This window comes from Lontra canadensis, unplaced genomic scaffold, assembly GCF_010015895.1.
Source record: "Lontra canadensis isolate GAN:19392208 unplaced genomic scaffold, GSC_riverotter_1.0 scaffold3, whole genome shotgun sequence".
NCBI lineage: Eukaryota > Metazoa > Chordata > Mammalia > Carnivora > Mustelidae > Lontra > Lontra canadensis.
In genome coordinates this window covers 35,773,609-35,785,988 of record NW_022630997.1, presented here as the reverse complement: position 1 = coordinate 35,785,988, position 12,380 = coordinate 35,773,609, and the positions used below count along the sequence as shown (strand labels likewise).

At 43.1% G+C, this 12,380-nt stretch overlaps 1 protein-coding gene across 11 annotated transcripts in view; it reads left to right on the top strand.

Moving 5' to 3' along the window:
- Positions 1–641: 641 nt before the first annotated feature.
- The window catches only part of NRG3 (neuregulin 3), a 1,047,703-nt gene continuing 1,035,964 nt past the window's right edge, over positions 642–12,380 (top strand). For all 11 annotated transcript variants that reach the window (XM_032838650.1, XM_032838696.1, XM_032838687.1 and 8 more), the window contains exon 1: positions 642–1,552. In XM_032838650.1, the coding sequence (XP_032694541.1) occupies positions 724–1,552 (829 nt within the window). In that variant the 5' untranslated portion in view covers positions 642–723. The remainder of the gene's footprint in view (positions 1,553–12,380) is intronic.

Sequence of the window (12,380 nt, the reverse complement as noted above, 5' to 3'; positions counted from 1 at the left end):
CTGAAGAACAGGTGCACCGTATAGCCCGGGCTCGCGGAGCAGCGGCCGAAGAACGTGGCGCGCCGGGCCGGGCGAACGGCGGCGGCGGCCAGGTCGGCCCCCTGTGTCGGAATGCGGCTCTCCGGCGCCCGACATCCCACGGCCAGCCGGCTCAGCCTCTGAACGCGGCTAGAGGCCCAGCGGCGGCGCGGGCGGGCGCCCCGGGGAGCGGGCCGGGCGCGGCGCCCCGAGGATGCCGGCGCGGCTGGAGCGCATGCAGGCGGCGGGCAGCGGCGGCAGTGGCAGCAGCGGCGGCGGCGGCAGCAGCGGCAGCAACAGCAGCAGCAGCAGCGGCGGCAGCGGCAGCGGCAGCAGCAGCAGCAGCAGCAGCAGCAGCAGCGGGGCCCCGGCGCGCAGGAGGCCGCTTGGCGGACTGCAGACGCGCCCAGCCGCTCCCTGACCGGCGGCGGCGCCGGGGACCCGTCTCGCCCCTCTTCCGCGCTCCTCGCCGCCCCCTCCCCGGCCCGCGTCCCCTCCCCCGCTCCTCTCCTCCCCGCCCGCCGCCCGCCTCTCGGGGGGAGGGGCGTGGGGGCAGGGAGCCGATTTGCATGCGGCCGCCGCGGCCGCTGCCTGCGCCCGAACCCGCCGCCGCCGCCGCCGGAGCCCGCGCCCGCGCCCGGCCCGCGCGGCCCCATGCCTCTGGCGCGGCCCTCGGGGGGGCGAAGGTGAAGACCGGCTCCTAGGATGAGTGAAGGTGCGGCCGCTGCTTCGCCACCTGGAGCCGCTTCGGCAGCCGCCGCCTCGGCCGAGGAGGGCACCGCGGCGGCTGCGGCGGCGGCAGCGGCGGGCGGGGGCCCGGACGGCGGCGGCGAAGGGGCGGCCGAGCCCCCCCGGGAGTTACGCTGTAGCGACTGCATCGTGTGGAACCGGCAGCAGACGTGGTTGTGCGTGGTGCCTCTGTTCATCGGCTTCATCGGCCTGGGGCTCAGTCTCATGCTCCTCAAATGGATCGTGGTGGGCTCCGTCAAGGAATACGTGCCCACAGACCTGGTGGACTCCAAGGGGATGGGCCAGGACCCTTTCTTCCTCTCCAAGCCCAGCTCCTTCCCCAAGGCCATGGAGACCACCACCACGACTACTTCTACTGCGTCCCCCGCCACCCCCTCCGCCGGCGGTGCCGCCTCTTCCAGGACGCCCAACCGGATTAGCACCCGCCTGACGACCATCACGCGCGCGCCCACTCGCTTTCCCGGGCACCGGGTGCCTATCCGGGCCAGCCCGCGCTCCACCACCGCACGGAACACTGCGGCCCCCCCGACGGTCCTGTCCACCACGGCCCCCTTCTTCAGTAGCAGCACGCCGGGCTCCCGACCCCCGGTGCCAGGAACCCCCAGTACCCAGGCAATGCCCTCCTGGCCCACTGCGGCATACGCTACCTCCTCCTACCTTCACGATTCTACTCCGTCCTGGACCCTGTCTCCCTTTCAGGATGCTGCCACCACCTCTTCCTCCTCTTCGTCTTCCTCCTCTTCTACCACCACCACACCAGAAACTACCACCAGCCCCAAATTTCGTAAGTATACACTGGGTCTGAACTCTGATTTACTACTGAGTTTCCGTTTTACCCTCCTGTTGTCTTTTCTCCTCCGCCGCCGGTCTTCTAGCATCCTCCACCCCTCACCCCCATTCCACGTTGGAGCATTGAATGAGATAAAGTGGCCGCAAGGGAGGAAAAAGGTGCGGGTCTGTTCTGGGTCTGTGTGCGGGCTGGGGGTGGGGGCTGTAGGAAGCGGAGAGAGATTGTCAAGCTCCACCTGGCCTACTTAAGTGGGTCCCAAACGAGAACCGATCTCCTAATTCCCTTCAAAGGGTTAACGCGAGCGCGATCTCTGCTCACTGCAGATCTGCTGGAAAGCTCCGGGATCCGACTCCTATTGAGAGGTGGGGGAGGCGGGTGGGAAGTCGGGGGTGGGGAGTGGGGGTTGGGGGGGATAGGAAGGGCCTTCCCCAAAACACTGAGCCCTTTCCCCGCCGGTGGGAAGGAGTGAAAGAAAAGCACATGCAAATTGACCGAGGATAAACCACAAAGGGAAGTTACCCCCGTGTGGGTGTGTGTGGGGTGGGGGGGGAGGGAATGATTTGATGGAAATATTGATAGAATGAAACTCTAGACTTACAGCAGCCCTGACCCGGACAGGGACCAGGAAGGGTTAATTAGAAGCCATTGGGGGAGGTAGGGAAACGAGGCGATCCTTGGCGAAGGGCTAAAGCGATTATCCCCCCTCCTCCTCCCCACCTCCCCACCTGCCCGGCCCTTCCTGGGTGTAGAGATTGATTCTGTGGCCGCCCAGAGTGAGTTAAGTAGGGGGAGATAGGAAGGGAGCCCTGCTGAGCTACCGCCTTTAGGGTCCTGACGGAGGAGGAGTTTTTTTAGCCCTGTCAAGCATTTGCTTTTGTTCCTTTCCCAAAGGTGGGGTGTGAAACCTCATCTCCCCTCCTTCTGTGCCTGAAAAATAGAAGGGGGATTGGACCGAGTTCTCTACACTCAAGGGGGAGAATGTCGAAACCCTTTGAAACAGGTCATTCTGTAAATGAATGTATCATCTTCAGCCTGGGTGGGATTGCTGCCAGTACTGGCCAGTTTACCCCAAAGAGTGATAGATTTCTACGTATTTGTATTAGGTGGTGTATATTTTCTGTATATCTTTACAAATGTTTTGTGTGACTACTTGACCTACCTCCCCCTACCCCAACCTTCTCTTATTCTAGGGAAATGTTGGGAAGCTTCTGAATCTGACTACTGATCAGGATATAGGAAACAGTTTGCAATCTCTGAAGGTTATTTAGGACAAACCCCCAGCCTGCCAGTTCAAGTTCTGTGCAAGCCTGTTTTCCAAAACTATCTTTACCTTGTATTTCTGTTTTGAGCTAAAACATCTGGAGAGGAAGGGAAGAGAGGCTCATCATTAATTCTTCAGTAGGAACGCCTGGCTTGCTTTCAGTCATCTGGCGATTTTTCATTTCTCTGATCTTTGGTCTTACTAACCTGTTATTTAACCCTGGAAACAAACAAACAAACAAAAAAAGATTTAGAACATTTATGGGTAAGGTCCAGGAGAGAAATTCCTTAATGCCTTGACTTTGGGGGAAAAAAAAATAAAAAGAAATTGGGAGTCAGGGAGAAGAGGGGAAGGAGGGAATCTGCCACAAACCAGAATGGCAGTCAAACCCAGTAACTTGCTGCTTCCCTCTCCTTTGGTTGAAGCCGTCATTTTTTTGAGAGCACATTTTCTCAGGAGTTCAGAGGCTTCTCTCAGCAAATCTAGCTTGAGTTTTGTGGAGGATAAAGGATGTGCAAGTGTATGTATGTTTGGACATATTCAGTGGTTTGAAAATATATGTGTGTCTATCCTGATGACCTCAGATTTTTTATCTTTTGATGCAATTGATATGAATAATGGAGTGTGGGTGTACTTAACTGTATGTGTTTGTGCCTATGTGTGGGGGAGTCTTGTACATGGGGGGGTATTTCATGTTCTTTCTCAGTTGATCTCCTTGCGTTCCATTCCAGAGGTCTTTAAAGAAAAGCCCAAGGTAATTATTTCTACCTCTCCATGCTCCTTTTCTACATTCTGTAGAAGGGAATGGGAGCCTGTTTAATAAGTAATGATTATTGACAAGACTCTCAGCCCCAAGGAAAAGGGGTGGGGGGAGAATCTGTAAATAGTGTCAATGTTCACTTAGACATATAAGCAGCATTTGTTTTATGTGTATCTGAGGTCCACCTCTTGCTCTTTTTTAAACCTTCAACAAGGAGTTGAATTAAGGGATAAAACACAAGTATGCAAATCCAGTAGAAACTGACCTGGTTTGCATATATCAACAACGGAAATTTTAATGAGAGAAAGATTATGCAGTTTCCATAAAGGATGAATTTAACTAGTTAGGTTTATATGGTAATTTAAAGAAAAGATAGTTTAATTATTATTTTTTTTTTGTCCAAGATTGTCCAAGGATGATTAACAAAAGGATATAAAGATTTCATTTGAGGGATTATTAGCACTGCCACTGTGGGCTGAAGAATGGCCTGAATACTTTGTATTTTATTTTTCACTTGTTTTGGTGTGTTACTAAAGCTCCCAGGAGAGAAATTCCCCTTTTTCCTAGTTTCTACCATCAGACTTTAGTAGATTTTTTTGTTTTCGTCTTCTCTCTCTCTCTCTCTCTTTTTTTTTTTTTTTTGTTTCTTTCTCATCTTCTTCTTCTTTAAATGAAAGTCATGAATTATGTTGTAGCACCTGAGGACAGCTAAAGAGGAGACTGTTTTTTTTTTTTTTTTCAAGACTAAGCCACTAATTCCTTAATGGCCAGGGTCTTTGCTCTTCAGTTGAACATCTCAGGGTTGACAGAATGAATGTCTTTGTGTTTGTCTTAGGTCAGTAAGAAGGATCTGTATCTGTAAAGGCGGCACAGCTCTTTGGAGGAAAAGAGGCTGGAGGACTCTTTAATAAACACACTTGCTGATGGGTAATAGGCAAAACAAAAGTTAATTTTGTTATGTGGGAGGCTAAGTTTAGAAGACTCTTTCTAATTTTCTGTTGGATTAAAGACAGAGATTGAATTTAAAAGGAAGGAGGGGAAGGGCTTGAAGTTGACTATGTTCTTGTCCTCTTCCAACCTTTAGACACTGAGCTGGACCAAAACTTTCTTCCACATTACTGGGATCTCTTGGGTTCCCAGTTAGTTGCCCACAATTTGCTTTAGCTTCAGATGTTTCAGAAGCAAATATTTTGAATTTATGGCCACCAGATTATTTCACCAACAACCTCATTGAAGTATCTTGCCTCTGAGAATGTAGATTAGTTCACAATTTTTCCAAGAGAAAGGAAGATTTACTCTAGGCAGGAGAGGAACAATGATTTTGACCCGTTTACAAAGAGCGTTTTATAGCACATTGAGTTGTAGTTTCAGACTTGAAACTTACATGCAGTTTTGAGTGCCCCTCTGGGTTGTTACTTTACTCAGCCAGAAATCCTGTTTTAACAGTTCAAAGTTAAGAGTCATTGGGTAAATTCAGAAACTGAAGACAAGAGAAATGAGCCACTTTTAATTGGTTAGTTTTAGGGCCCTATTTGGAAAGTATATTTAATTACAGTAAGTTAGACCACGATCTCAAATACTGTATTTAGTGAAGAGGTAAATGTAGAATGTATTATTCGTGTATAAACGTGGTATGGGGTGATTTTTATTATAACTGAGTCTATATCATTAAAACTTTCCCTAGCCATTCCTATTGTAATTTTGAAGACTGCCTTTGATAACACTGTGTTCTTTTTAAAAAAAATTATTTTACTTAAATTCAATTAATTAACATACAGTGTATTATTAGTTTCAGAGGTAGAGTTCAGGGATTCATTGGTTGCACATAACACCCAGTGCTCATTATATCACACGCCCTACTTAATGCCTGTCACCCTGTTACCCTATGTCCCCATCCAACAGGTAGTATTTTCCTGTATTCTTTTCAGAAGTTTCCAGTTTTTCAATAAGAATACTCTTAGTTGTTTTATAGCAGCTTTAAATATAATTTGTTAAAATAAAGTTACTTCTATATATTGTTCTCTATTTACATGAATCAGAGCCTCCAAAGGAATTCTAGCATAGCAGGGACCAACCCCACCAGAGTGAGAGGATTCAGAGCTTGAGGTCAGTATTTCTTATGAAATTCAATCCAGAGCTTTTTTTATGAGCACATATTACAACCTGAGTATGTTTTGATTTCCTTGGCCTTAATGTGGGATTGTGAGACTTTTCTGCTTTAATAACTTACACTGTGTGCTTTACTCATTTAGACACTTCCTTTGTACTTCATCATCCTCACACACACAAGAAAACCAAAGGGCTGGGGCAGGTTAGGCAAGGCTCTTTCTAGAGCCATTTTTAGTTTGGTCTTGGTGCATGAAGACAGGGTGGTTCAAGCCTTCCTCCTCTTTTCCCCATGACTGAGATAGGGGATTGGCAATACTGTTGCTAACTGAGATGACCTTTTGCAGGGTTGATTTGTGAAGCCAGTCACCTATTGTATTTGTGCTATATTTACTGGATAGCCTTTTTTTAACCTAACGCTGATCCATAAACCAGTCAAAAAGGGGAAAAAAAGAAACAAACAAAAAAGCCAAACCCAACAAATAGGCAAGTAGAAGCTACTTTGTCGCAACTTCTGTCTGTTATTTTTCTAAGTCCAGATTGGGCCATGAGCAAGAGTGTGGGTACAGGGTGAATCGGTGCCATTCTTGGGAGGTCTGGTGTGCAAGGGAGCAAAATCTCTTTTCCCTTGGAAATGCTCCCCCAGCTCTTCCTCCTCTCCACAGCACAATGAGAGGAAGGCAGATTTTCAACTTGCTTCTTTTGTAGAAATTCTTTCCTCATAACCTCTCATATCCAGTGCCAGACATATCTCGATATTCTATCTGGGATGTTGAAAATGGAACATGAAAGTTGGCCCTGAAATATATAAGAGCAAGGAAAGAGCCATAAATCTAAGTCTGTAAAAGGCATTTGAATTACTTGTGAATAGAACTGAAATTCATTTTTTTCCCCCCTTTGAATCTGTTTTTATCCTCAGACTTTTGTGTTGGGCGAAGCCGAGCTATACTGGGTTGAAAATACCACTGAGACATTTTGAGATCCTAGATGTTTTTCTTGTCTACACCCAGAAAAGTGTTTCTTCCAGGGCCATATACGTATTGAAAGGGGTGGGGGAAGTCAGACTCAATTTAAAGCTTTGTAATATCAGGATGAAAATGGAGCTAAATAGGTGTTTTCCATTCATGCAATTATTAATGAAAGTTTTAGGATAGATGCTTAGTTTGTTTTTCCATCTTCACCACTGGTTCCCTGGAATTTCTTGTATTCCTGTTAAATAATGCCTCTTTTGAAGATTCCTTATAGGCTTTTGATTTTTTTTTTTTTAGACTTTTATTTCTTATAGTGTAAGCAGTAGTCTTTCAGATTTTTCCTAGATAGCCATAACATCTCCATGTCATTTCAGGCTGTTACAAAAGTCAATACTTTAGGTAAGACAATGTTAGACGAAGTTGATGAACAAACTTGAGAAAAAAAATTCTACCCACTTATGCAATTGAGTTATTACACTGTCTTGGTGCTTTGTTTCTTAAATTTAAAAAAAAATTAAGGGTTCCAAAAACATGGCCAAAACCTAATGGCCATTTATTGTCCCATCTAGATTGGGATACAAATCATACAAAATTTTGACAGCATTTATTGTATGATTCTGCAAAACAGTGTTTCAACTGAATATAAACTATTATGTCTTTTCATGTAGTTGTGTTATCTTCATAATACATGTTATGTTTCACTGTTCTAATTCATTACAATGAATATTAAACATCAGTTTGGGACATTGCAATGCTGGTAGCCAGTTGGTTAAGTTAAGAAGTCTATAAAAGTAATAGTTTAAAAAGAAGACAATTAAAGCTTTCTCCCATATCTTGATATAGGGCCAATGCTTTTTCTTGAGTATGTGTCTGTAAATTTGTGCTCTGCATGTATGTCTTTCCCTTCCTTTTCTTTTTTCATAAGGCATACCTCTAATTACCTCTTTCTTCTTTAAAGACCCTGGTGAAGGAATCTGAACCAGACTCTTTAGAGATACTATACTATGTCCCTATGTCCTCTGCCTGTATCCTTTAAAGTTTTCTTGCACATCTAATTCAAAATAATTTTATTCCTTTTTTTTTTTTTTTTTGGTCACCATTTGGAGTTTCTTCAAAGTATTCACCTATGTTTTAATAGAGACTACAATTATCTTTCATTTCTGCAATCACCTATCAGTGGCTTACAACAAATCTAAATTACATAATGACAGTAAGAACAACTGGCATAAACAGGTTTGTTACCCTGGCTGAGTGTTGGTAAGCACACAATTCAAAAGTTGGTCACAGCGGTGTGGTTGCTTCTTTGAGCTTGGCCTAGTGGCAATGACCTTGTCACTATCCAATGAGTTTCTTTGTATTCATCACACTGGAAGGGTGGTGACAGTCAACTGGCTTACTGGAGCCAGTTTAAGAAAGTGACTCCTTTAGTAGTAGGTCATGACAGCTTTTTGATATTTTTATGGAAGGGTGACATAGTTTTGCATTAAACAAAACAAAATGAAACACCCCACCAAACCCAAAACCTGTAGCCTTAAATCCTGTGATAACTGTGCAACCTCAAAGAAGCATTTTGATCTCTTTGAACTTTAATGCCCTCCTCTGGATTAATGAGGGTCATGATAATTACCTGCCTTGTGTATCATTTGTACAAGAGCTTGTAAGCTGAAAAACACTTTACTGTTTTTATGTCAAGAGAAATGGGAAGTGGATAGACCAGGTATTTTCCTCCAAGAGCACATCAAGCTGTTGCATTCAGTTGAAATATTGGAGTTAGTTTGCTACCTAGCTTGAGGGATCTTTTATCACAATGAGAGATTATTGTTCTTGTATGCCCTTGGATCTTTCCCGTGCTCCTCTCGGATATGCTGGCACACACAGTCAAATATGGTGTGGAAATCTACCTCAACTCACCTTGGAAATTTAGTCCACTCCACAAACTGGAGCCCACGATTTCTCATCCTTTGCTTGGTACGCATTTTTTTTAAGGCTTATCTTGGACATACATTTATCAAAGAGAGGATCCAAAGTTTTGGGGGAAAAAATGAGTGGGATTGTTGAATGATCTATAGAGCTGAAATCTACAGACATCTTCAGATTCTTGATGAAAGAAAAAATGCCCTATGCCTTCCTTTCCTTCCTTTCCCACACTGTCTTGTTGTCATTCAATCTTTGGAGTTTGGAGAGAACATTGGTAACAATAAGCAGTCTTTGTATTGCATTCTATTCCCCTCTTTATTTAGAAGTTACTGTGACTTAGATCTCAGAGGATTGATAAGTGACTTGTATCCATCAAATGGCTTTTAGATGGATACCTTTCACTTTGGGGAACTTTGTTATCAACATTTTGAAAACATCTTGGCCTGTATTTGTTGGAAACTTAATCCTGATATATATTTCAAAGTATTACTTTTTTGTTTGAAGCCTTTTGTTTTCAAGACAGTTGATGATTGTACATAAGTCATAGATTGCCATTCCCAGGCATAAAAGGAGACGAGTCAGAAACAAGCCTCCAAACTGAATTGAGAATTAAATTTAGTAATAGAAGTTTAGCAGCTTCCAATGATAAGATTTTTTTCTCTTTGAGGCCTTTCTTAGAAGTGATAGTGTGTATCATGTCTGCAATGTAGGCTATAAGAGAATTAGAAAAAAAACATCTGGATCTATGCAACTATTTTAGCATGAGTACCTTATAGCCAGGGTTATGAGAATAGAATTTGTACTAAATATTTGATAGGAATTCCTGAACATGGAGCCTGCCTCTTAAGATACCCTTCCTGTGATGACATGTGACCCTAGTCATGATTTTCCTGCAAATTGCCAGGGACTTAGAACTTTACTAAGAGAAAAATCACACTCTCATCATTATTTTAGGATCAGAGTCTGTTGAGGTCTGTGCCATGAATGTTACTTTTAGAAATGTGGAAGAATTCTTCACAAAATCTCAGTCTTGGAATGGGCTTGAGAATTTAGGTACTAACAGTGAGAGCTGCCGTTTGTGGGGTTTTACTGTGTGCCAGGAGGGCTAGCTCTTCATGTATTTATTTATTGCCTTATTTCTTGTCTTACTGATTGATTGAAACAAGGACTCCAAGACCATCAGGCCAGTAGTCCAGGTATGATGATCTCAATCATACAGCTAATCAAGCTTGGCTCAGAGTGGTTCTGTAATTTGCCAAGGACATTCTAAGTGGCATAGTTTGAAGGCTCAGGAAGGTTAAAAGATCATTTTCCAGGTAATCTCTTCATTGATAATCATCCATTGATAAGAGTGTAGCCGTACCCTGTACATGGCCTCTTTCAAGCCCTTAGGTCAGGGACAAGGGTGTTTGCCATCATAAACTCCGTAAAGGGCACATCTGTCCTGTACCCGTTTTGTTGTTGTTGTTTTTTGTTTGTTTGTTTGTTTATTTATTTATTTATTTATTGCTATGGTAAAGGGAACCTTTTAAACCAGAGAAATTGTCCTGGTTTTTAGTCCAAGGAGAAATTTAGATGGCATTTCAACAAAAGATAAAGAATGTGTTCTTTTAAACTTCTATTCCTTGGTCTTCTAACTGTTTTCTCCCGTGGCTGCTTGTAGGTCATTCAGTAGAGCAATGACAGAATATTTACTTTATTTTTCTGTTCCCTACAATCCAGCCAGAGTTGTCTTCTTTGCCCATTCGAAACTTGCTTTTGATTACAGTAGTTACTGCATCATATGCTGAGACTGACCAATGGAAATGTATCAGGGAATGTTTGGAATCAAAGCCTTGGAGTCCTACAGACACAGAAATACCAACCCTGTTGAATAAATGTTGGCTGTTGTACCATAGGCACTGTCTCCTGAAGAGCATCTGAATTCCCTCTTGGAACCATACTCCAAGGTCCCCACCATTGACTAGCCAACAATCCTGAGAAGGGTAACATTCATGAGACACTGATAGTCTGCCAGGAATAGCCCACATTGGTCCCAGTCATTGCTTACTCCTTTGACATTTCTGTCTAGCAAGGGTCCCTAAGGAAAACAAAACAAAACAAAACATTCTTTTGGTTAAAGTGAAGGATAATTGGGATTTCTACTTCTGCAAATCCATGAACAGAAACTGGGTATCAGTCAAATCCCAAGATAGGGTTATTACAGGCTCTGCATAGCCATGCAGAAGGATAGGAGCACTGTACTAGCAGGAAGCCTGTCTCATCAGAATCCCTATACGACTGTGAATGAATCACATAGACTAAGAATGACAGCTGTACTCATCGAGAAGAAGGGAAGTGAGATTTCTTACCCAAATCCATTGTTAAGCAAAAGTTTTTGTTGGCATGATGACAAGATCTAGACTCCAGAAATAACAAGTGATCATGGGGAGAGGAAATGTTTATGTTAAACACTATCTTGACCCTAATTCTATTTAACTGACTTTTCAGTATGAGACTCTATTTCTGGATTAAAAAACTGACAAATATCCCCGCTGCTCCTGGGGACTGGGGTCAGTGCTGAGACCTCCTCTTCCTGGGAAACGCAGCATGGCTAGAAAGGGGGCCACCCCCCCTGCCCATCACGCAGTGTATGTTCCTGGGGAACCTGGTCAAAACCATTTGTAGACCACCTGCTTCTGGGTTGGGGTTTCCTAGGTAGCAGAGCAGCTCCCTCACTGAGATCTACTGAAAGCCCTCAACACAAGGGTTTGTAAAAGATCAAAATAAAACAAAATTAAAACAAATTTAAAGATTAAAAAAAAAAAAGGAAAAGAAAAACTAACAAATGCCCTTTCATGCTGAATAGCTCCAGTTGATATAGGGCGTCAGCCTTCACCAAATGAGGGGTGTGCTTACCAAGTATTAGTTGTATCTAAATCTGTTTATGCCTGTTGTTGTTACTGTAACTAGGTAATATATTCAAATAGGATGCAAACCAATGAATTAATTGTGGTTTCTATTAGAACTAAATTGATGACTTTGGATATACTCTATAAAGATAAATCCCTTGAAAAAATGCTTGTCGAAGAAGTTGTGGGCAAGTTAAGGGGGAGTATATTTATATATCCATAAGAAACCTGCCCTCGGATTATTTGACCTGTGGCTTTAAGTTGTCATTCCACAATAAATAAACTGAAACTGAAACATTGCCTTATGTATTTTGGGTGTGGCTTTTCACAAGAAGAGTAACAAATTTAGTCAGTGAAAAGCTTTGAATTCTACAACCAAATAGTTGGCAGGTGAATGTGCATTTATATGACTTAGGTTAAAATGAAATAAATAATAAATAAGTGTCATTTTGCTCATGTGATGGAATTATATCCATGTGTATCATGGCTGCAATGTAGGCTATACGAGAATTAGAAAAAAAAAAAGTTGTTTAATAATTTTAAGTATACTGGAAAGTGTTTAGTATATAATTATCTAAAACTTTAGGTAGAAAATTATATAAAGTACTAACTATATTAAGCTGTGCAGATTAATGGATTTAAGATATATAGTAACTATATTCAAAGGAAGTATACCAAATTGTTAATGGTGATTTCTGGATCGTGGAAAGGGAATGCTGTCTAATTTATTGTATTTATTGTATTGTATTTATTTAACGGTCACAATTATCTCTCTAGTTAGATGTTATTAAACTTTTGAAAAAGAAGAGACAGAGAATAACCTCCATAAATCAGTTGGGTTATTAGTCTTGGTTCTGTGAAGTTTCTTTGTTTTTGTTTTTGTTTTTTTCAGACCAAACATTTGTGTCTTGATTGG